This window comes from Scyliorhinus torazame, chromosome 15, assembly GCF_047496885.1.
Source record: "Scyliorhinus torazame isolate Kashiwa2021f chromosome 15, sScyTor2.1, whole genome shotgun sequence".
NCBI lineage: Eukaryota > Metazoa > Chordata > Chondrichthyes > Carcharhiniformes > Scyliorhinidae > Scyliorhinus > Scyliorhinus torazame.
This window is the reverse complement of record NC_092721.1, coordinates 129,064,641-129,090,496: the sequence shown is the minus strand read 5'-3', so window position 1 is coordinate 129,090,496 and position 25,856 is coordinate 129,064,641. Positions and strand designations below refer to the sequence as shown.

The 25,856-nt window shown below is 46.6% G+C and overlaps 1 protein-coding gene across 3 annotated transcripts in view; it reads right to left on the bottom strand.

Moving 5' to 3' along the window:
* Nucleotides 1–25,856, bottom strand: part of dync2h1 (dynein cytoplasmic 2 heavy chain 1) — an 866,357-nt gene that overhangs the window by 86,278 nt on the left and 754,223 nt on the right. For all 3 annotated transcript variants that reach the window (XM_072476728.1, XM_072476730.1, XM_072476729.1), the window contains one exon: nt 5,540–5,629. In XM_072476728.1, coding sequence (XP_072332829.1) covers nt 5,540–5,629 — 90 coding nt within the window. The remainder of the gene's footprint in view (nt 1–5,539; nt 5,630–25,856) is intronic.

The window sequence follows — 25,856 nt, the reverse complement described above, 5'->3', positions numbered from 1 at the left end:
TCATTGACCTTCTTGCAGCACTGGGTGCTGGTCCGCCCGATGACGCTGCCCGAGTGGACGGCTGCTGCCACTTCCTCCCAGGCGGCATTGGCTGCCCTGTGGCTTACCCTCCTGGACCCCAAGGTAACAGGATATCCCTCCTGGCCTCGGCCGCTTTTAGGAGCCTCCCCAGGTCTGCATCCCCAAATCGTGGGGCCGATCGTCTCAGTAGCATGGCTGTGAGCTGAGTGGGGTTGGCTGTGCAAGAGCGGTTTAAGTGCCGCTCTACCTTGTTAGCGGGGTGCTGACGAACCTCGTCCCGGGGAATGAGCTGATGCACCATGATTTGCAGCTTACCCTCCTGGACCCCTAGGTAACAGGATATCCCTCCTGGCCTCGACCGCTTCTAGGAGCCTCCTCAGATCTGCATCCCCGAATCGTATGGCCGGTCGTCTCGGTAGCATGGCTGTGAGCTGAGTGCTGCTCTACCTTGTTAATGGGGTGCTGGCGAAACTGGTCCCGGGGAATCAGCTGATGCGCCATGATTTGCAGCGTGAATCTTGTGGGGCCTCTTTAAGTGCACCAATTAACGTTGGATTGTGGAGACTGTCCCCGGTGGACCAAGCTCGCTGAGAAGCTCGTGGCAGTTCCCATTCGCTACCACATTTCAAAACTTTTTCATTGAATCGAAAGATCCACCCAGTATGTTCTTGAACCAATAAGAGAATCTTAGATTTAGCAATGACTAATGAGCTTAATCAAACAATAAGAAAACACTTGACAACATTGGCCATAATATGATAAAATTCAAAAGATGAGAGGAAGCAGGGAGAGTCATCAAGATTTTAAACATTGGTAAGGCTGATGTTTGGAGGGTTGTCATGGGAATGTCACTTTAAGAAATGTTTGTCTTCTCAAGTGGCTGCAGTGATGTCAGTGTGTGGGTGGAGCTGGGCTCTGGCTCTGCTTTTCACTTTCATTTTGAGCTGGGAGCTGTTTTTGGCTCTGAGTTTTAGTTTTGTTTTCAGCTGGAAAGCTGCATTCAAACCAAGGAGGTGTATTTTGGCCTCTCTCTCTCTCTCTCTCTGTGCAATCTAAAGAATGTCTCCAGATCACTTGATGATTTCAAAGTAATACCTGTTTCTATGTGGAATGTAAACCTACTGTCTTTGTTAAAAAGGGTCTTTGACTTATGGATGTTGTTAGGAAAATTACGAAGGGTTACCTATAGCGTTCTGTATCTTTGGGCAGGGGTATCAGTGTTGGTAGTTGATGAGGTGTTTACTGTGTGTTTATAAAATGTTAACTGGATTCATAGAATAAACATTGTTCTTGTTTAAAAATACTTCAGATCTCCGTTGCATCACACCTGTAAAGTGGGCCGTGTGCTCCACATAACCAAAATCTATTAAAAGTTGTGGGTCAGGTGAACTCCATGATATACTTTGGTGTTCTCTAAACCCTGGCCCATGATAGGGTTGAAACAGGAATTGGCCATAGTAGATGTAGCAGAAATATTAATAGATAAGACTTTGGATGAGTAGCGGGTCCAGTGCCAGGGGACCAATGCCAACTAACCCATGTAGCCCAGTGGAGGTCATTGAGCTTCTTACAGCCCTGGATGGCGGTCCGTGTGGTTACGCTCCCCAAGCTGACGGCTGCTGCCACTGCCTCCCAGGCGGCATCTGCTGATGTGTGGCTGACCCTCCAACCCCTTCGGGGGGAACAGGGTGTCCCGTCATGACTCATCCACGTCCAGCAGTCAAGCCAGGTCAGCAACCCCAAAATGTGGTGTTGGTCTGCGCGGTGGCATGGCTGTGTGCTGTCTGAGGTTTTCTTGGAGGGAGCAGTTTAAGAGCTGCTCCCACTCGTTAGCAGGGAGCTGCCTGACACGGTCTAGGTGAATCAGCCCCATGCATCATTACTGGCCCTAATTGATGTTAGGTACTGGTCACGGTCTTGCCGGGTCGGTCGTTCAGGAAGTACCCAGTAAGTCTCACTTGCTACCGCACTTAGTGCTTCTCCCATTAGATCGTGCCCATAAAGTAGAAAGTTATAAACCTAAAAGTTATAAACCTAATGGAATTTGTTATTAGGGACAGAGTGACTGTACAATTGGAATGCAAACTTTTCAGAGTGAACCGGCATGGATTTGGAAATGGCAAGTCATTTTTAAGAAATCTAGTCGAATTTTTGAAACAGTAACAAACATCATAAATAAAGGAGTACTTGTGCATGTTATTTGTATGGACTTCTGAAATGCATTGAACAAGGTTTCACAAAATGTTTTTGCAAACATTTTTGCAAACTGTTTGCAAAATTGAGAGTGCAGGTTAAGTGAGTGGGCAAACCTGTGGCAGTTTTGAACTGTGAAGTTCAAGGTGGGAAATTGTAAGCCAATCCACCTTCGCCCTAAAAACAATAGATCAAAATATTTTCTAAATGGCAAAAAGGTAGAAATTGCATAGGCACAGAGATTTAGGGTTCCATTTAAAGGAATCACTGAAAGCTAGCAGAAAGATACAACATTAAATGCATAGGCTAATGGGATGTTGATCTTTATTTCAAGAGGTCTGGAATATGAAGCGGTAAGTTGTGTAAAGTTGCAAGTGTTTTGGTGAGACCTCATCTGGAGTACTACATTCAGTTCTGGGAGCTGCACCTCATGATGGATATATTATATTGACCGTAGAGAAACTGTAGCACAATTCTTCAGAATGATCCCTGCTCGAAAAGGGATAGGTTTTGAGGCCCAATTACATATATTAGACTTGTATTCCCTTGAATGTGGACGATTAAAGGCCGATCTAATTAAGGCGCTTAAAACGATGATAGAATTTGATATAGTAGATTGATAAAATCTATTTCCTCTGGTGAAAGAGTCTAGGACAAGGGGAATAACCTTAAAATCAGAACTATAGTGTTCAGGATTGATGATGGGTCACGGACCGGAAATGTTAACTCCATGTTAATTAGGGGCTGGTTTAGTACACTGGGTTAAATAGCTGGCTTTTAAAGCAGATCAAGGCAGGTCACAGCACGGTTCAATTCCCGTACCAGCTTCCCCGGACAGGCGCCGGAATGTGGCGACGAGGGGCTTTTCACAGTAACTTCATTGATGCCTACTTGTGACAATAAGCGATTTTCATTTAATTTAATTTCATTTCTCTCTTCACAAATCCTGCCAGATCTGCAGAGGACTTCCATCACTCTGTTTTTATTTCAGTGGTGATGCTAGATTGATTGAGAGGGATATCCCTCCATAATGATGGCCTGACATCTGTGGTCTGATTTTATTTTTAAGCATTGAAAGTCTTCAGAGGGTAGCTCCACTAAGATGCACGCTGTTGTGGTGCCCCACTTACATCGTCAGTGCCAATGTCTCCTGGTGGAGCTGCTGGCCATCCAGAGCTGAAGGCGTTCCCTTTGGAACTCCTGACTATTTACCTTGTCCACATTCTTTATTTAACAGGGTTCATGGAGGTGCCTCTTAATTGCCCATCTCCAAAAAAACTGTACATGAGGGCAACTGTCAGAAACCACTGGGATCAAGACTCGGAAATGATGCGCAGTCTATGTTTAAAAACCGTGGTAAGATTCCACAATGGGTTACTGTGCTTTCTAGTATAATGTTGAGTCAGGCAGTTCCAGGAGCACCAGAACTCATAGTGGGAACTGCTTGAGACTGCTATAGTTCCAGCTAATCTGATTGGTTGGTAAATCTTGAGCATAGGACGTCCTCCCAGTGAGTGGCGAAAGTCCCACAATTACGTTGTTAAGTCACCCAGAGCGTATTACGGCTGCTAACATTGGTTGATTTGGGGCCAACTTTCCTTCATGTCCTCCCCATCAGTAAATTCCAGTCTATTCATTCTGCTATAAAAGCAGAAAATGCTGGAAACATTCAGAGACAACATTTATGGAAGAGACACAGAGTTAACATTTCAGATTAAGAACCTGATGAAATGACCTTGACTTTAAATGTAAACTCTGCTTACCTCTCCATGTATGCTGCCTAACCTGCTGAGTATTTACTGCATTTTCTGTTTATTTCAGATTTTGAACACCTCTGCAATATTCTGCTTTTCAATACTAATTCTGCTATTCATTTCATGCCACAGCTTTTGTTGAAGTAATTCTGAGATTAATATGAGGCTAAATCATTGAGCGTTTTTACAGATTGGCAGCTACTCATAAATCCCTGCTTCTATCTGTTGTGAAAGTCTAATTTATCAAGGTTAGAAAACTAGCAGGAAATTACTGTGGTTTTTAATTGTCTATTGTGTGATGAATGAGTATTAAACGTACAACTTTTATATTCATATTATAATGAATTGCTCATGTTGTAGCTCGCACACTATATAGCTGTTTGGTCTATCTAAGAAATCCATTACTTATTGCCTCCTGGGAATCCGGCTAATTGTAAGTGTTTGTACATTTTTGAAGTTGGTCTGTAATTTCTTGCAAATTTCAAGCTCAGGGTCAAGAGATTGAGTTAAATTGTCTGGCTTTCCTTTACTTTTCTCAAAGAAATAAAGCGATAAGATATTAAGTTCGCTTGCAAACTTGAAGCAAAGCTTTGAATGTTCATTACTTATGTTTGAAGTAATTGCAAGAAAGCAGTTTTGCTGCAACCTTTAAAATGTACCTTTAACACTGAAAAACCTCACAAGGTGCTTTACAGGGGTGTAATCAGACCAAAATAGATACCGAGGCAAAAGAAATAGTAGGAAGGAGGGTAAAGGAGGTGGATTTTTAAAAGAGAAAGGGAGGTTGGGAGAGGTTTAGAGAGGAGTTTCCAGAGAGTGGGATCTAAACAGCTCCACCAGTGGTGAGCAAAGTCAGAGGGATGCACAAGAGGCCAGAGTTGGAGGAATGGAGAGTTCTTAAGGATCTGTACAATTGGCAGAGGGTAATAGTTAATGCTTGACAAATTCCATAAATAAATGTGTCACAATAAAACTGTTTAATTTTAGCCTTATGCATCCCAGTGTAAAAATGACACACAATATAGTAATATTCTTTAAGCAACATATTTTTTCAGATTTATTTTTCAAAATGTATTGTTTTCTTGAGAAGGTATTAAACCTCATCATTTGAAGATTTAACCATGTATCATATAACTATAAGACCATAAGATATAGGAGCGGAAGTAAGGTCATTCGGCCCATCGAGTCCACTCGACCATTCAATCATGGCTGATTTCAACTCCATTTACCCGCTCTCTCTCCATAGCCCTTAATTCCTCGAGAAATCAAGAACTATGTAAACCAGATTATAATGAGGTGAAAAAGATTTATGCCACTCTTCAATAAACCTGTGAACTAATTTGCAAGTAATGATTTATTAATGATTAGTACAAAGGATACAAAGCAAAATTGAAGGAAGCAAAACATGCAGTGTGCTTAATCCATAGAGGCAGCACATTCCGTTCACTTGATGTGCTTGAATCAGCTAAAATAAAACACTTGCCACAGCTATCAATATTTAAAACAAAACCCACATGTTTCCAATAAAGCCTTCTTACTATATTATGGCTCTTAGTAATATCCAAATTTACCTGTATTGCAAGTGCACGAGCTACCAATCCTCGGAGGTACTGCATTGGGTCTTCAGGTCCCTCCCACTTGTTCTGCCAGCTCAAAGGACACTGTGCAGGTAGAATTAAAAATTAGAACTTTTTTATGCAATGAAGCTGAAATATTTATTCCAGTGTGCCAGCTTTCGAGGTTTTCAAAAGCAAACTTATTGTCAACCAAAATAAAGATGCTGATCTGCAATTAGATACATGTGTTTTTGGTGCAAAATGGACATGAGAACATTTGTTGTCCCTTTTAGACCACATCGATATTCTTATCTTATGATGACAATGAAAAAATATTTATAATGGTGTAATGCAGGCTGCTGATTAACACCCATTACACAATTACACCAAACAACAGTTTCATTCCAAATGTAGATAGCAATAATAAGCAGTTTTTCACTGTCTGTACTTATCTGATTGATAAGTTGGTTGATTTGATGGGTGAAGCCTGGCACATGCAAAGACAAGTAGGGTGCATGGAAGACTGCAGCATGTGATGCATGTTGGTAGTAGATGGGCAGTGGGGGCGTGGTTGATCAAAACAAGAACAGCAGAAGCTAAGGGGAGTCCAACAGTTACCCTGGGTGTATGGTTTGAGTAGGGTGGCATGGGAAGAATGGAACAGTATGATGGGAATAGAATGGAGGAGTGGGAAAGAAGGAATGGCATCGGAGGGATGATATGAAAGGGATAGAATGGCATGGGAGGAGTGGGAGAAAAGGGTGGTATGACGGGTGGCACAGAACAGCATGGGAAGGATGGAATGCCATGAGATAGAATGGGAAGGATTGAACGCCTTGAGATGGAGCTGACATGAGAGCGAGGTGGCGGCATGGGATGGGGTGGATTGGATGGGAGGGAAGGGAATGACTGAGATGATGGAATTGGTTAAGTGCACTAATTTGACTGCAAATGTTTTGCTGGTCTCTGCTAGCTAGTAACTAAATAAATTGCAACATTTATTTCTTGTCTTGACCAACTATTTGGAGGATTAAACATGTCCCTTAACCCCTGTGGTACATTTTATTTTATTTCTTTCAGTGTTTAGTAACATCTCTAGATTATTTTTGTTGGCCGCAGGGATTTGTTCACCTTCCAACTATCAAGTTAATATGAATTATTCATCAACACAATGCATGGGACCAATATTTTGAAGACGTGAGAAGAAATTTCAAACAATCCATCCTTCTTGTACTTCCATAGCACTGTGAGCATTTGACACACTGCTGCACTATGTTTTTCAAGGCACTGACACAACATTTAAGATTTTCTAATATGTCACGAGGACTGCAATAATGCTGGATTACTGATTCCTTACAGATGTTCTAGACCACAACAAAGTGGATATTGCAATTTATTTCTAGACTTACAGTAGTGTTAAAAATATCTTTCCTCATAATTTAATTTCCTGATAACTGGAATGACTTTCACATATACTTAATGAACTTAATATTCACTTTCCTACTAAGCACATATCATGGAAAAATCTTGAAGATAATTAATATTTCGGCAGAGTTGACTGCACTACTTTTAATATTGCAAAGGAGGTCACATTATTTTGTCATTTATATTCAAATTAAAAACCTGTCAAAATACATTCCAAGCAAAGATATTTTGGATAATTCATTAGCCGAATGGCAACAACTTTAGATTAAAATTGTTCTTGACATCGAAGTCCAGCCATTAATTACTGGTAATGAAACCCAATTATACAGGTTCAGTTACAAATGACAATTCCTGTAGACATTTCCTGACATTTAAGTAAACGAATTAATCACTGGCTGCATCGGGCTAAAAGAACTCAAGTTGAACACATTGCTTTTATAATGGAATCTACATATAACTGCCGTTATGCTCCAGTGCTTTTTTTATATATGCATTTTCAATTAAAAGAATGAAATTTGTTCCATCCATCACTGAAAATAAAAGCCATTTAACTGCCAGCTTGAGTTAAATGCAAGATTGTAACTGCCCCTGGTATTTATGATTTGCGCAGATGTTAATGCTATCTATGTATCATAAAAATAAATACTGGAAATTATTTTTCCCAATTCAAGATATCATAAATACTGTTCTTCCATACTTGTGCGTAAAAAGTTTGATGATATGAAATATAATATATTCCACTCAGGGTGGCAAGGATAAGACATCATTGCTCCTGGATAAAACTTATCCATTCACTTCATATATTTTTTAACTGGGGTGCCGAGAACCCAGGGGATTTGCTAAGCTCTTGAGCTAAATACAAATTAAACTGTTTTCTACACTGACATCAGGGTCTAGCTATGAATGCAAAGGTTGGTTTTGAGCTGGAGAAGGATGGAGTTGGGGTAAGTGTGGAATTGTGTGTGTGAAACCCAAAGTAGTGTTAATAGGTCCAATTTTGCATTCCAATTTTTCTATCCCAGTTTTGGGTATCCAAGCTGGGTAGTGAGTGTGATGAAGAATGAGATTTGAAGTCTACTAGTGGAAGGGCCTAAATTAAACTTAATGAACTTAAATCGTAGATTTAATCGGGAGGTGTTTATGATAAATTCACAAAGAGCAAGCACAGCGCACATGTTCAATGATGCTTCCCTTGAATTATTGTCAGGTGTGTAAGGAGCAGCAGCCACATTCTTTGTACCACCATTGGGAGGAAAGAAACCTCTTACCAAGGTGTCGCTGGATGTTGTTGTGTTCTCTATTTTGCTTTACCTGCATGGGTCGGATGCGTAGTGTTGAATAAAGAACATTGTGCAAGTGATAGCATAGCTCTCTGACAATCTGCCTTGTTCAATTAAGATAACAAAGGTGGTACTCCTTTGGCACATAAATGTAGATGCTTGAGTTGATGGGTACATCTAAAAGCACCTCAAGGACTTCCGGGTGCGGCGATGACCAGCTGAGTCGCACGTTTCGGCAGCTCCCTGTGAAACGGACTTTTGGGCTCTTGATAGGAGCCCCAACGGCAATTTTGACGGCTAAAAACACTGTGCGGTAAACCAGAAGGGAATCCCCCCTGGATACGGATGGAAAAAGGAGGAGAGAGTGGCCAGATTGCAGTGGATCCTTTAGAACAGCGGCAAGGAAGGCAAGCAAAAACCAAGATGGCGTCGGAAGGTGGCAGTTTAACATGGGGCCCTGAACAACAAGAGTTCTTGAAATGCTGTGTGGAAGAGATCAAAAAGGAAATGAAGAAAGAGCTGTTGGCCCCGATACTACAGGCGATCGAAGGGCTAAAGGAGGAACAAAAGACCCAGGAGCGGGAGCTTCGGGTCGTGAAGGCAAAGGCAGCCGAGAATGATATACAGGGCCTGGTGGTGAAGACGGAGACGCAGGAGGCACATCAGAAACGATGTGTGGAAAGGTTGGAGGCACTGGAAAACAACGCAAGGAGGAACAACCTGAGGATTCTTGGTCTTCCTGAAGGTGTGGAGGGAGCGGACGTCGGGGCATATGTGAGCACGATGCTGCACTCGTTAATGGGAGCGGAGGCCCCGGCGGGTCCGTTGGAGGTGGAGGGAGCATACCGAGTGATGGCGCGAGGACCGAGAGCAGGAGAAATTCCCAGAGCCATAGTGGTGAGATTCCTCCGTTTTAAGGATAGAGAAATGGTCCTTAGATGGGCGAAGAAAACTCGGAGCAGTAAATGGGAGAACGCGGTGATCCGCGTTTATCAAGACTGGAGTGCGGAGGTGGCGAGAAGGAGGGCGAGCTTTAATCGGGCCAAGGCGGTGCTTCATAAAAAGAAGATAAAATTTGGAATGCTGCAACCGGCAAGACTGTGGGTCACATATCGAGGGAGGCACCACTACTTTGAGACGGCGGATGAAGCGTGGACTTTTATTGTGGAAGAAAAACTGGAATGAGCGGGCTATTAAAAAGAACGTTCGAACAAAGTGGTGGGGCGAATGTGGGGGGCAAAGAGGGGTTTTATGTACTAATCCTGCGATGTGGTAACTTTTCTCTCTCCCACAGGTGGTGATGGGGGGAGGAGGGGAGGTGGAGGAGATGGGGCGTTGGCCATTGGGGGCGGGGCCAAGGGAGAAGCGCGGGCTTGGTTCCCGCGCTATGATAATCATGGCGGGAATAGAGAAGCAGGAAGGAGGGGGCGTCGCACGGTGCGAGCCGAGGTCACGGGGGGAAGCCGAGGTCAGCCAGAGTTTGCTGACTTCTGGGAGCAACATGGGGGGAGTAATTACGCTAGCGGGGGATCTAGCGGGGGGGGGGTGGGAGGGGGGAATTACTGGGTTGCTGCTGCTGGGGAGAGGGGGGAGCTGGTATGGGAGAGGATGGGCGGGGGGGCACCGCCTGGGGGAGATACAGCTGCGTGGGAACTGGGTGAGGAGCTGGAAAAAGGTGATGGCTAATCGACAAGGGGGGGGGGGGGGGGGGGGGGGGGGTAGGAAGCCCCCCAACTCGGCTGATCACGTGGAACGTGAGAGGGCTAAACGGGCCGATAAAGAGGGCACGGGTACTCGCACACCTTAAGAAACTTAAGGCAGATGTGGTTATGTTACAGGAAACTCACCTGAAACTGATAGACCAGGTTAGGCTACGCAAAGGATGGGTGGGGCAGGTGTTCCATTCGGGGCTAGATGCGAAAAACAGGGGGGTGGCTATATTAGTGGGGAAGCGGGTAATGTTCGAGGCAAAGACTATAGTGGCGGATAACGGGGGCAGATACGTGATGGTGAGTGGCAAACTACAGGGGGAAACGGTGGTTTTGGTAAACGTATATGCCCCGAACTGGGATGATGCCAATTTTATGAGGCGGATGCTAGGACGCATTCCGGACCTAGAGATGGGAAAGCTGATAATGGGGGGAGATTTTAATACGGTGTTGGAACCAGGGCTGGATAGGTCGAAGTCCAGGACTGGAAGGAGGCCGGCAGCAGCCAAGGTGCTTAAAGATTTTATGGAGCAGATGGGAGGTGTAGACCCGTGGAGATTTAGCAGACCTAGGAGTAAGGAGTTCTTGTTTTTCTCCTATGTCCATAAAGTCTACTCGCGAATAGACTTTTTTGTGCTGGGTAGGGCATTGATCCCGAAGGTGAGGGGAACGGAGTATACGGCTATAGCCATTTCGGATCACGCTCCACACTGGGTGGACTTGGAGATAGGGGAGGAAACAGGAGGGCGCCCACCCTGGAGAATGGACATGGGACTAATGGCAGATGAGGGGGTGTGTCTAAGGGTGAGGGGGTGCATTGAAAAGTACTTGGAACTCAATGATAATGGGGAGGTCCAGGTGGGAGTGGTCTGGGAGGCGTTGAAGGCGGTGGTTAGAGGGGAGCTGATATCAATAAGGGCACATAAAGGGAAGCAGGAGAGTAAGGAACGGGAGCGGTTGCTGCAAGAACTTTTGAGGGTGGACAGACAATATGCGGAAGCACCGGAGGAGGGACTGTACATGTACAAAGGCTACATGTAGAATTTGACTTGCTGACTACGGGCACTGCAGAGGCACAATGGAGGAAGGCACAGGGTGTACAGTACGAATATGGGGAGAAGGCGAGCAGGTTGCTGGCACACCAATTGAGGAAAAGGGGAGCAGCGAGGGAAATAGGGGGAGTGAGGGATGAGGAAGGAGAGATGGAGCGGGGAGCGGAGAGAGTGAATGGAGTGTTCAAGACATTTTATAAAAAATTATATGAAGCTCAACCCCCGGATGGGAGGGAGAGAATGATGGGCTTCTTGGATCGGCTGGAATTTCCCAAGGTGGAAGAGCAGGAAAGGGTGGGACTGGGAGCACAGATCGAGGTAGAAGAAGTGGTGAAAGGAATTAGGAGCATGCAGGCGGGAAAGGCCCCGGGACCGGATGGATTCCCAGTCGAATTCTACAGAAAATATGTGGACTTGCTCGCCCCGGTACTGACGAGGACCTTTAATGAGGCAAAGGAAAGGGGACAACTGCCCCCGACTATGTCTGAAGCAACGATATCGCTTCTCTTAAAGAAGGAAAAGGACCCGCTACAATGCGGGTCCTATAGACCTATTTCCCTCCTAAATGTAGATGCCAAGGTCCTGGCCAAGGTAATGGCAATGAGAATAGAGGATTGTGTCCCGGGGGTGGTCCACGAGGACCAAACTGGGTTTGTGAAGGGGAGACAGCTGAACACGAATATACGGAGGTTGTTAGGGGTAATGATGATGGCCCCACCAGAGGGTGAAACGGAGATAGTAGTGGCGATGGATGCCGAGAAAGCATTTGATAGAGTGGAGTGGGATTATTTGTGGGAGGTGTTGAGGAGATTTGGTTTTGGAGAGGGGTATGTTAGATGGGTGCAGCTGTTGTATAGGGCCCCAGTGGCGAGCGTGGTCACGAATGGACGGGGATCTGCATATTTTCGGCTCCATAGAGGGACAAGGCAGGGATGCCCTCTGTCCCCATTATTGTTTGCACTGGCGATTGAGCCCCTGGCGATAGCGTTGAGGGGTTCCAAGAAGTGGAGGGGAGTACTTAGGGGAGGAGAAGAGCACCGGGTATCTTTGTATGCGGACGATTTGCTACTATACGTGGCGGACCCGGCGGAGGGGATGCCAGAAATAATGCGGATACTTGGGGAGTTTGGGGATTTTTCAGGGTATAAATTGAACATGGGGAAAAGTGAGTTGTTTGTGGTGCATCCAGGGGAGCAGAGTAGAGAAATAGAGGACCTACCGCTGAGGAAGGTAACAAGGGACTTTCGTTTCCTGGGGATCTAGATAGCTAAGAATTGGGGCACATTGCATAGGTTAAATTTAACGCGGTTGGTGGAACAGATGGAGGAGGATTTCAAGAGATGGGATATGGTATCCCTGTCAATGGCAGGGAGGGTGCAGGCGGTTAAGATGGTGGTCCTCCTGAGATTCCTCTTTGTGTTTCAGTGCCTCCCGGTGGTGATCACGAAGGCTTTTTTTAAAAGGATTGAAAAGAGCATCATGGGTTTTGTGTGGGCCGGGAAGACCCCGAGAGTGAGGAAGGGATTCTTACAGCGTAGCAGGGATAGGGGGGGGCTGGCACTACCGAGCCTAAGTGAGTATTATTGGGCCGCTAATATTTCAATGGTGAGTAAGTGGATGGGAGAGGAGGAGGGAGCGGCGTGGAAGAGATTAGAGAGGGCGTCCTGTAGGGGGACTAGCCTACAGGCTATGGTGACAGCCCCATTGCCGTTCTCACCGAGGAACTACACCACAAGCCAGGTGGTGGTGGCTACACTGAAGATTTGGGGACAGTGGAGACGGCATAGGGGAAAGACTGGAGCCTTGGGGGGGGTCCCCGATAAGAAACAACCATAGGTTTGCCCCGGGGGGAATGGATGGGGGATATGGAATGTGGCAAAGAGCAGGAATAACGCAACTGAAAGATCTGTTTGTGGATGGGAAGTTCGCGAGTCTGGGAGCGCTGACCGAGAAATATGGGTTGCCCCAAGGGAATGCATTCAGGTATATGCAACTGAGGGCTTTTGCGAGGCAACAGGTGAGGGAATTCCCGCAGCTCCCGACACAAGAGGTGCAGGACAGAGTGATCTCAAAGACATGGGTGGGGGATGGTAAGGTGTCAGATATATATAGGGAAATGAGGGACGAAGGGGAGACTATGGTAGATGAACTAAAAGGGAAATGGGAAGAAGAGCTGGGGGAGGAGATCGAGGAGGGGCTGTGGGCAGATGTCCTAAGCAGGGTAAACTCGTCGTCCTCGTGTGCCAGGCTAAGCCTGATTCAGTTTAAGGTATTACACAGGGCACATATGACTGGAGCACGGCTCAGTAAATTTTTTGGGGTGGAGGATAGGTGTGCGAGGTGCTCGAGAAGCCCAGCGAATCATACCCATATGTTTTGGTCATGCCCGGCACTACAGGGGTTTTGGATGGGGGTGACAAAGGTGCTTTCAAAAGTAGTAGGAGTCCGGGTCGAACCAAGCTGGGGGTTGGCTATATTTGGGGTTGCACAAGAGCCGGGAGTGCAGGAGGCGAGAGAGGCCGATGTTTTGGCCTTTGCGTCCCTAGTAGCCCGGCGCAGGATATTGCTAATGTGGAAAGAAGCCAAGCCCCCGGGGGTGGAGACCTGGATAAATGACATGGCGGGGTTTATAAAGCTAGAGCGGATTAAGTTCGTCCTAAGGGGGTCGGCTCAAGGGTTCACCAGGCGGTGGCAACCGTTCGTCGAATACCTCACAGAAAGATAGACGGAATGGGAAAAAGAAGGCAGCAGCAGCAGCCCAGGATCGGGGGGGGGGGAGGAGGAACCAGAAGGACTCTCAGGGTTGTTAATATATACTGTATAGTATGTATAGGTCGTTGCTACAGATAATTATATATTGGACTGTTAAATTATATTTTTGGAGAGCGTTACTTGTGACAAGGCAGTTGCCAACTAGGGCTAGTTTTCATTTTTGTTATTTATTATTTATTCATTTTTTGTTTATAAAATAGGTCATTGTTATTTGTGTTGTTATAATATTGTGTAAAGGATGCACAATGTACTGTGTTGGTTGACCAAAAATTTTCAATAAAATATTTAATTTTTAAAAAAAATAAAAGCACCTCAAGGATGATTGTACATGCAACTCGTGATATATTTTTCTTCACCTCAATTATGCAATACATTTGAAACCCCTAAAGGAACATCTATCCCAACTTCGTCACTTTAAGGGGCAATGTCAAAGAAGTAGCCAAGAATAATGAAGATAAATATTGGTGGGGAAATCAATCCAAAACTGCAAAAACAGATGACATCCAGTAAAATTACCAAAGTTATCGAGCAAACTGCAGCAAAAAGAACCAGAAACTACAATAAATAAATGTCTCTTTGAAAGGCTTGTTTCAATAAGTGAACCCTCAGGACTTCACTTGCACCCAACTTCTAATCGAGGCTCGTGTTCTGGATGGAGCCTCATCTGAACTGGTAAAACTCAGGAGCCAAACCTTTTCATTGAATTTTCACAATTAAATGAAACCAGGTAAGCATCCTCATTATTTAGCCTTAAATAATGCCTCACATGTCCTGATTTTATGAACTCCAGCCGCAATATGTGACTAGTGATCCAACCCGGAATCGATAAAATTCACCCAAGAAATATAGGTAGGCATGTGTTCGGCAGTTGGGACTAAAATGTGTAACTTTCTGGGCAGGAGGGAAATGAGGCACTGTTCATCCGACTGGTTTACAGCCTATGACAATAAATGGGACATGGTTGATGGGAATATACCATTAGCTGGAGAAACACTCCTGGGCAGCTATTAATTTCAAACATATTATAATTGGTATTGATTAATAGATATACTTTAATAAGTAGAACGATGCTAGTTCCACCAGGGGTTCCAATTAAAGAAAAATCATCAGCTGTGATTATTTTCCTTCTAAATAAACAAATTATTTCTGACTGTGACTCCAGGTTATTTTCTCTGTTGGATCTCAAGGGCATTAGCATTTTAAAGCTCCTAAGAATAAATTTAATAAAACGTAACATTTTACATTTAATAGTATTACATAATAGCTTGCAGCCTACTAATACTATTCATTAAAATTCTACCCACAGGAAATGTTTTGCATATTTAACCAAAATTTGACTTGTAGTTCCACTTGTACTTAATTAAATCTGTCAACATTTTGAAATTGGGAATATAGTAGTACTAAAAAGTGTAAAAGGATATCATGGCCAACTAGGGACCATATAGCCGTACAAATATTTAACAAACTAATCAACTGATGTTTACCATGCTCTAGAAACAAATCCTTCAAATTCATCTGCTGATTCCTGAACGTTTCTCCAATGGAGTAAATGTGGAAAGACATGTAGTTTAGCTTGTTCTTCTTGTGTCTAGTACTGTAGTACTGTTAATATGAGCTTAAATTCATTATTTGAACTCATTAACTCTTGGACCATGCTTTTTCCAGAAAATCCTAATGTAGTAGAGTCTCTGGAAGCAGGTGGCAGGTGGAAGACAGCAGCGAACAGAGGAACCTATTGGCCCTGTGGGCCCCTCCCTGCAAGGAGCAATGTCTTTGATTGTTGAGTAAAAGGTTAACATCAGGAGCACCTGATACTGATGTAACTATAATGCAACATCACTTGACTAAGAGACTGAGAACTGGTGGGAAACAAGAAGTGGAATCTCATATACAGCACTGAGATGCACAATATCTATAAATAAACAGAAATGTTTTTATGAATAACAGCCTATAATAGTATCTTAGGGTAACAGACAAGCCTGCAAGAAACCCATCTAAGACCCAAACTAAAGACAAAACATTGACAAATGAGATGTGGAGCCAGGTGCCATGAGGCAAGGGGGAAAGCAACAAGGACAAGTCCAGGACTTGTGAGTGGCAATGTGGCAGGTACAAAAGCCATGAATAGGGCAGCTTGAAGTCCCTGAGAGTGGGTAGAACCAAGGAAAGGAACAGGAAATCGAGTAAGACACACTGATAGTACCCTTGAGTATGAGAAACCTCATGGAGAGAGAGGGAGCAGGACTGCAGCCAGGAGCTGTAGCCTGCAAGATCAAGCCTGGTGAGTAGCTGCATTGAGGATCTGAGGCCACAGATAGGACTCAGATTACATTGGCAGTGAATATTCTCTATAAGTCGCTTGTTTCTTGGAATTACACTTCCCTTGAGAGTTTATACAGTTTCAAAGTCGGTGGAATAAAGGAACCATGTTTTTTACCTTTGTCCAGTCCGTGTACTTAAATCCCACGTTACATCTTGATGTTATCGAATCATGGTGGATGAAATGGAAAGTTGCCTGGCTGAGATGTAGCGGATGGTGAAAGAACTGAAACTGGCCCGTCAGTGAAGGAGGCCAATGTAGCTGCAGCTCTACAGAAGCGTGGGTTTCACAGAATGAAGCTGAGAGTCAAAGTAGTGTCCAGAAAACAGTTTCCAGTATGCCCTCTTTTAACATAGCAGGGGAAGGATGGAATATCCCACCATGGATATTCTATCTGCCGATGAGTAGGAAACTGGACAGATTTTGGGGAAGACTAGAGATGTCCAACAACCTTGTGACTGATGACTGAATTGAGGATGCACAGCTGGTCATAGCATCCAGCAGCCTCAACGAGAGGGAGCAGGCAGCATTTGTGATGGAACATCGATGCGGGAAAGATTGAGATGTAGCTCTCACACTGAAGGGGTAGATGAAACAGATTGCCACACAGCAAGCATTAATCCAATCCTTGCTGTCCTATCTCGACAGTAAACCTTGCAACTGAACATGCCCAAGGGATATTCCAAATAGATGCTGGAATAATAATAGGTTTGGGCACTTCCAACAAGACTGCCCTCAACAACCAAAAATACCACAGACTTCAGACATGGAAAGCCTGTCCAGCGCAGCTCCATTCCTTGTCACTCACCAGACAAGACACGGGTCCAGCAAAGGGAATGGAGACACTGAGGCTCTCAGATGCAAGACTGAACATGAAAGAAAACTGACTTTTATCAATTTAGAGAGGATTATGCCTGATGTCATGTCCTTGCCTCAAACAAATGGCAACATTCATACTTCAATCCTCTGCAGAATTGTACCAGGGAGTTGTCAAAGTGTCATCGATGTGCTTATGAGGGAGATCACTCCCAATCCAGAGGGGTAGAGCCACAGTTTCACCTTTGTCATCCATCTCAAAAGAGGACCTAAGGCAGCTTCAACTGGTTGATGAAGACATCAGTAGTTTTCACTTCTGGAAGACTAAGAGTCCACCAATCCGACCGACACTGCCTAATGAAGGAGTCCAAACGGGCATGTAAACTGCTGAGGTGCTGGAAGACGTTCAGGGACAATGGTGGAAATCACTATTGGCTGACGCAAGACAATGTGGGAGAGGTGAAGCATCTAATTCAACCTGGCAGTCTCAAAAATCAACTGTTGATCACAGTTTATGCTCGGGTATGGCAACAAGCGTCAGAGGTGACAGCTGCACTGGCAAGAAGATGGTGTTACTGGCCAGGGATGCCTGGCAATATTACCAACTATTACCAGAACTATGAATGGTGTAGTCCAGCCAAAGCAGGAAAGCAGCTCAACACCGGTGGTCACACCCATGATATCAAACTTGGAGTTAGAGGGCAATCTCAAAAGACCCTTCCCAGAGGGGAGGCGTTCAATGGCAAAAGTGTGGATGATGTGGAGCAAGCAACCCACTTTGGGGCAGCACGGTAGCATTGTGGATATCACAATTGCTTCACAGCTCCAGGGTCCCAGGTTCGATTCCGGCTTGGGTCACTGTCTGTGTGGAGTCTGCACGTCCTCCCCGTGTGTGCGTGGGTTTCCTCCGGATGCTCCGGTTTCCTCCCACAGTCCAAAGATGTGCAGGTTAGGTGGATTGGCCGTGATAAATTGCCCTTAGTGTCCAAAATTTCCCTTAGTGTTGGGTGGGGTTACTGGGTTGTGGGGATAGGATGGAGGTGTTGACCTTGGGTATGGTGCTCTTTCCAGGAGCCGGTGCAGACTCGATGGGCCGAATGGCCTCCTTCTGCACTGTAAATTCTATGATAATCTATGATTAACCGTGTATTTGAACCAGGAATGACAGCCAGCGGCATTCTGAATGATGAGGTGTCAGATAGCAATGGCAATTCCTGGAATGTGTGTGTCAGGCATTCTGGTGGGGTGCTTCCAGCATGAGGAGGCCAACTCTGGTGCCAGAGGGAGATGCTGAGGTGTCAGGCAGGGAGGTTGCAAGTGGAGCAACCATTGCTGCTGATCATATAGTCGCTGGAGACATGACTGATATATGTCACTGATACATCACAAAGCCTGGGAGTTATTGAAAGTGCCCGTTTGGAAGAGAGGTTGAGAAGATAATCTTGCGCAAATGCTGTATATCTTCCTAACCCATTCCCTTTGCTTGAAAGGGAATGTTTCTATCAATGTGGACTTGAATATGCTAGATGTTGTAGCTCAACCAACCCTGCTGATCCCACATTTTCTCAGTAAATAATTACCGTGTGATATGTTTAGGCCAGGATGGTAACTCTCAAGCAGGGAAATGTGTAGCGGGGCATTCAGCAACAGGTGGTGATTGTGGACACAGCACTGAGTAGGGGAACAGAAAGGCCCCTGTGGACCCTGCAGGGAGCAGTGTCTTTGACAAGCTAAGGGGTAGCGGAAGGTACTATTAGGCAAGGGGAAAAGCAGTAAGGATAAGACCAGGGCATGAGTTGCCAGTTGCAGAGGAGCCAGGGCCATGAATAGGGCAGCCTGAAGCCCTTCAGGGAGGCCAAAACTAAGAAGGGGAATAGGAAACTTGGTCATACTGACAGAGAGCAAGCACCATGGGCGCGAGTCTCCGCTCCCGCGCCGGTTTGGAGAATCGCCTGGTGCGCCATTTTTCCCTGCGACGCCGGTCCGATGCCCTCCCGCGATGCACCCAAGCGGCGAGAACAGCCCCGTCGAGTTCTGTGCGGCGCAGGCCGGAGAATCGCCCGGGACACCCAAAATGGCAATTCTCCACTACACCAGTTATTCTCCGGCCCGGATGGGCCGAGCGGCCAGCCCAAAACGACAGCTTTCCACCGGCGCCATCCACACCTGGTCGATGCCGGCGGGAACAGCGCGAGAATGTTGGGGGGGCAGCCTGTGGGGGGGCGAGGGGGGTTCTTTCACCGAGGTTGCACTAAAAAAGGGGTCTGGCCCGCGATCGGTGCCCACCGATCGGCGGGCCGGCCTCGCTGAAGGCGGACCTCCTTTCCTCCGTGGCCCGCAAGATCCATCCGACATCTTCTTGCGGGGTGGCCTCGGGGAGGACGGCAACCACGCATGCGCGGGTTGGGGCCGGTTGGCTCCGGCCAACCCGCGCATGCGCGGGTGATACCAGTTAGGCGGCGGATGACGCGGCGCCGCTTTTATGCGGCGCCAATGCCCGGCGCGCGCTGACGCCGCTGCCCCCCCAAGTTTCTCGCAGCCCCGATCCTAGCCCATTTTCGGGCCCTGAATCGGTCGAGATCGGGGCCGTTTCGCGCCGTCGTGAACCTCGACGGCGTTCACGACGGCGTGGGCACTTAGTCGCGGGAGCGGAGAATCGCGCCCCCTGAGTCTGAGAAGCCTCGGAGAGATATACAAACAGACAGTCGGAGCAAGACTCAGCCAGGAGCTGAAGCAGCAGATTAACCTTGGTGAGTTCCTGCATTGAGGAGCCGAGGCCCTGAATAAGTCAGAGATCTGGAGCACTGGCTGTGAATATTCTCCAGTTTGTTTCTTGAAGTTATGCTGATCTTGAGGTTTTGTATAGTCTTGATGCTATTGGAAGAAAGGAACCTTGGGCGGGATTCTCCGACCCCCCCGCCGGGCCGGAGAATCTCCGGGGGTGGCGGCATGAATCCCGTCCCACCGCCCCGACGCTAGCTGCCGGATTCTCCGACGCCGGTTTTTCGGCGGGGGTGGGAATCGCGTTGCGCCGGTCGGGGGCCGTTGGCAGTGGCCCTCCCCGGCGATTCTCTGGCCCGCGATGGGCCGAGTGGCCCCCCCCCCCCCGTTTTTTTGGCCGGTCCCGCCAGCGTAAATCAAACCAGGTCCGTACCAGTGGGACCTGGCACTGCGGGCGGTCTGCAGAGTCCTTGGGTGGGCGCGGGGGGATCTGGCCCCGGGGGGGGGGGGCCCCGACGGAGGCCTGGCCCGCGATCGGGCGCCTCTGATCCGCATGCGGCCTGTGCCGTGGGGGCACTCTTTCCCTCCACGCCGGCCGCTGTAATGGTCCGCCGTGGCCGGCACGGAGAAGAACCCCCTGCGCATGCACTGGGATGACGCTAGTACACGCTAGCGCTCCCGCACATGCGCCAACTCGCGCTGGCCGGCGGGCCCTTTGGCGCCGGTTGGCGCGGCACCAAGCCCTTCGCCGCCGGTTGGCACGGCCGGCGCCAACCCTGCTGCCGCCGGCCTAGCCCCTGAAAGTGCGAAGGATTCCGCACCTTCACACGACTCCTCGGCGGCGGTACGGCCCGCCACGCCGTTTAGGGAAGAATCCCGCCCCTTGTTTTTTTTAACCTTCTTGAAGCCCAAGTACCTAAATTCCACATTACACTCACAAAACATGCAAGAAGTTAAGTATTGTCAAAAGGTACCAAAGCTTGACTGCTGTTTATAGAAAAGATTTTCTTGTATTTGATGGAGAAGACTTGGTATGAATCAAATGTTAAGCTGAAAATGTGAACCCAGAAAATGAATTTGAGTCCACAAATTGTAAAATACCAGCAAGAAGAGGAACAAAAAACCCCTGGATGTGATTTTTCAAAAGTGTGGGGAGTCTGGACGGAGTAGGTAAAGATAAAATGTTCCCATTGGTGGAAGGATCAAAACCAGTTGCCACTGGTTTAAGGCAATTGGCAAAAACTGAATGGTGACTTGAGGAATAATTTTTTTACGCAGTGAGTTGTTAGGGTCTGAGAGTGCGGTGATAAAAATGTTTTCAAAATAAAATTAGATCATTATCTGAAGGGAAACATTTACAAGGCCAAGGAGAAAAGCTGGTAAGTGGCACTAAGAATTAATTGCTCTTTCAGAGAGCTAGCACAGAAACAAAGGACTGAACGGCCTCCTTCTGTGCTGCAGCCATTTTACGATTCTAAAAACACAAAATGCTGAAAACACTAAGCACGTCAGTCAGCATCTATATGGAGAACAATCAGCACTTCAGGTATGGACCCATTGAAGAAAAGAATAAATATCTTGCCATATGCCTTTACTCTTAATTTGGGACAAAGGCAGAGGGCAGGATTCTCTGGTTTCCCAGCCACGTGTTTCTCGGTGGCAAGCCTATCACTGGTGGCGGGATTCCATCCTCCCGCCGCTTGTTAATGAGATTTCCCATTAAAACCATCCTATGCCGCCACAAAACCTGCTGGCTGGAGTGGGGTGCCAGCGGGAAAAGTGAATTCCAACAACCGGAGATTTCCGGCCTAAATGACTGTTGCATGTTTGATGGGTACTATAGGGTATTATGGGTTAGACAGCTTAAAATTCTTATTTTTTGTCAGGCAAGTGACCTAAATGAATTCTGGTGACAGAAGCTACACCATTGAACAAAACCAGGCAGGACAGGAAGATAGAAGAGACATAGGAATATGTCAGTTGAATCTTAAAATGTTGGGATTTTCTACATGATCCCAATGTCAGGAATTGTCCAAAAACAAACATTGTATCTTATGAGAAAACAATGGTAATACAAGAGAGGGGGAAGAGTGAGATTAGCTAATTGGCACTTTGGAAGGACAAGAGAATGTTCCTGACCCAGCTGAGTATCCCAAGTTGTAAGTATGCAGTCACCTGCTTAAGTACAACTTGTAGTAGGAATGCTTTGCTAGGCTCCTGCGAATGGTCTGTAACTGCTTGAATTGTGTAAAGTGGTAATAAGTGTACATGGTCATTCAATTAATAATGTGTTGAACTAATGTCTTGTGAGTTAATGGTTTCCTGGAATCTAACAGACCCGAGACCTGGGCTGGAAGATAATACAGATGAACAGCATTTAAAAAGGAAAATAGTAAACCAAAAATACACATGCTCACACACACACACACCAATGCAGATTAACCTGTGGAGTATTTGCAGCTTGAAATGCAGGAAATGAGAAGGACAAGATTGAGGACCCCTGTCAATCACACAAAGGAGGGGAATCCTCAGTTGAGAAAAGACTCAAATATCAGAAGCAATTGTATGGAAGTGGCAGAGCCAGAGAGCCTGGTAAAATAGAATAGAGAGCTTGCAAGAAGCGGGGTGGGAGCAGGTGTAGTCAAGCAGGCTGAGGGAGTTGTTGGGTTTATGGCAGATATCGGTTGACAGCCTATCCACAAACATGGAGATAGAAAAGTGGAGAACGGGGAGAGTCGGAGATAGACCATGTGAAGCAGATGGAGGGGCGGACATTTGAAATAAAATCGATCAAATTTTCTGGTTCAGGTGTAACAGGAAGGGGAACCAAAGGAGTCACCATATAACCAAATGAAAAAGTATGAAGGAAGAGACCTGAGCAGGACTGGAACAAAAAGATCCCACAATAGACAGGCACTACCTGGACATATACCGGTTATCGTATTGAATGAGAAGAGTCACTTGTTCAATGTAAGAACAAGTTCAGGCAGGCGGAGGAAGTTGTAGTGGATGGGAATTGGAAGTAAGCAAACCTGGTGAGAAGAGTTTGTCCAAGAGGAAATGGAAACCCCAAATAACTCTGTTATTTCTTTAATTGAAAATATTTCACTGTTTCATTCAAAGCCTGGTGCTGTGAAGCTGAAAGATCCCAGGTATGAACAAAATGGTTACATTATCAGAATTCAGTTTGAAAGGGTGGTTTTCACTGAGACCCATTTTCCAATCATAAGAATAACAGCGGCTTTAGCATTCACTGTTGATTTGTGTTGAAGCAGGGTGGGATTTAAACATGCTATAATATTTGAGATTATATCACATTCATGCTATTAAGATCAGCACTCAGCCATACTGATTTCCTCAGTTCCTTCACCTATCTTAGTACATGTCATAGAATCACAGATTCCCTACAGTGCAGAAGGAGGCCATTCGGCTCATTAAGTGTGCACCAACCCTCTGAAAGAGCACCCTCTCCCACTCCCCCACCCAATACCCATAACCCCACCTAACCAGCACATCTTTGGACACTAAAGCAATTTAGCATGGCCAATTCACATAACCTGCACATCTTTAGACTGTGGGAGGAACCTGGAGCACCCGGAGGAAACCCATGCAGAAAGTGCAACCTCCATACAGACAGTCCCCCGAGGCCGGAATTGAACCTGGATCCCTGGTGTTGTGGAGCAGCAGTGTTAACCAATGTACCACCGTGTTGCCTTGCGACACTTCTGCTGCAAAGTTACATCATCTACTGGCCCCAATAGTGAAACAACATCCCTTTTATTATGCTCCATGTTATTGTTTCCATATATATTTCAAGATTTCTTATAAAACATGATTTTTAATTCACTGTTGCTATTTTAATTATAATTCCCCCGCCAAAATTTAGTTCCTCATGAGTACAGCACGGTAGCATTGTGGATAGCACAATTGCTTCACAGCTCCATGGTCCCAGGTTCGATTCCGGCTTGGGTCACTGTCTGTGCGGCGTCTGCACATCCTCCCCGTGTGTGCGTGGGTTTCCTCCGGGTGCTCCGGTTTCCTCCCACAGTCCAAAGATGTGCAGGTTAGGTGGATTGGCCATGATAAATTGCCCGTAGTTTCCAAAATTACCCTTAGTGTTGGGTGGGGTTCCTGGGTTATGGGCATACGGTGGAAGTGTGGACCTAGGGTAGGGTGCTCTTTCCACGAGCCGGTGCAGACTCGATAGGCCAAATAGCTTCCTTCTGCACTGTAAATTCTATGAAATAAATAAGACATGAGATTTTCTAATACTTTATAGTGGAACAATAGTTTGAGAAGTTGCAATGTGTGAAAGAATCAGGGTCTCAGATGTTCCATGTGGTACGTTTCATTGGATTTCTGCCAATGCATCTTGAGTTGCACCTACTGGTAGCTGGCAAAGAGGTATTTCCAGAATTTCAAGGGTCATTCAAAGGTCACAAGTGCAATTCTGTGAAAATGGGAGTAATATGGTGAGGGTGCTTGGAAATTATTATTTTTTTTTTTTAAATGTTTATTCAGGTTTTCAATAAATTTTTACAAAACACTCCAAAAAGGAAAGAAAATATATATAAGAGAAATAAAAAGGCGGGGCCTTACGCCACTCCCTTCAACAACTTAAACCACTAAACATTAAACTATCTAACAAACTAAGAACAAAAATGGGGCAAACACCCCTTACAATAATAAAAACAAGCCAAAAAACCCTTCTCCCCCTGGGTTGCTGCTGCTCTTTTTTTTTCTCCTCCATTTTCACATTTTCTCCCACATTTATATCCATCAACAATAAACAATAATCAGCAAGATATGTCAATCCCCATAATAATAACAACGATCCCATCTACCCACCAACCCCCAAACCTCAACCCGCACGTTTACATAAACAAATGACAAAAAGAAATCAGGGATTACCCGTAGTCACCCTTAATCTTACACAGCTCCCACCCTCCCAAAACCTCCCTCATCTGCTTCCTCACCGTCGTTGCTGCTGCTCTTGACCTCCACCTAACGTTCCGCGAGAAAGTCTAGGAACGGTTGCCACCACCTGGAGAACCCCTGCGCAGACCCTCGCAAGGCAAACTTTATCCTCTCCAACTTGATGAACCCTGCCATGTCATTAATCCAAGCCTCCACGCTTGGGGGTTTCGCACCCCTCCACATTAGTAGGATCCTCCTCCGGTCTACCAAGGACGCAAAGGCCAGAACTCCGGCCTCTTTCGGCTCCTGTACTCCCGGCTCATCTGATACCCCGAATATTGCTATCCCCCAGCTCGGCTTTACCCGAGTGTCCAAGACTTTGGACATAGCCTTTGCGAAGCCCCTCCAGAACCCCTCTAGCGCTGGGCACGCCCAGAACATATGGGCGTGATTTGCTGGGCTCCCCGAGCACCTCACGCATCTGTCCTCCACCCCAAAAAACTTGCACATTCTCACCCCTGTCATATGTGCCCTGTGAACCACTTTGAACTGGATCAGGCTAAGTCTGGCACAAGACGAGGAGGAGTTAACCTTGCCCAGGGCCTCCGCCCACATGCCCTCATCCAGTTCCTCCTCCCACTTGCCCTCCACCGAGGCTGCCTCCGCCTCCTGCAACTGCTGATAGATCGCCGAGACCTTGCCCTCTCCCACCCATACACCCGAGGTCACCCTGTCCTGAATCCTCCGTGCAGGAAGCAGCGGAAATTCCCTTACCTGCCTTCTCACAAACGCCCTCAGCTGCATGTACCTAAAAGCGTTTCCGGGGGGGTAACCCAAATTTCTCCTCCAGCGCCCCCAGGCTAGCAAAAGCCCTGTCGATCAATAGGTCCCCCATCCTTTTAATTCCCGCCAGCTTAGGAATCCGCCATCTATCCTGCCCGGTGCAAACCTATGATTATTTCGTATTGGGGATTAAATTGAGGCCCCCAACTCACCCCTGTGCCGTCTCCACTGCCCCCAGATCCTCAGTGTTGCCGCCACCACCGGGCTCGTGGTTTACCGCGTCGGCGGTAGCAGCAAAGGTGTCGTCACCAGCGCTCCCAAGCTAGTGCCCACGCATGCCGCCGCCTCTAATCTTTTCCACGCCACCCCCTCTCCCTCCATTACCCATTTCCAAATCATTGCTACACTGGCTGCCCAGTAATAACTACACAGCTTCGGTAGCGCCAGCCCACCCCTGTCCCGACTACGCTCCAGAAACAGCCTCTTGACCCTCGGGGTCTTACTTGCCCACACAAACCCCATAATGCTCCTGCTTAC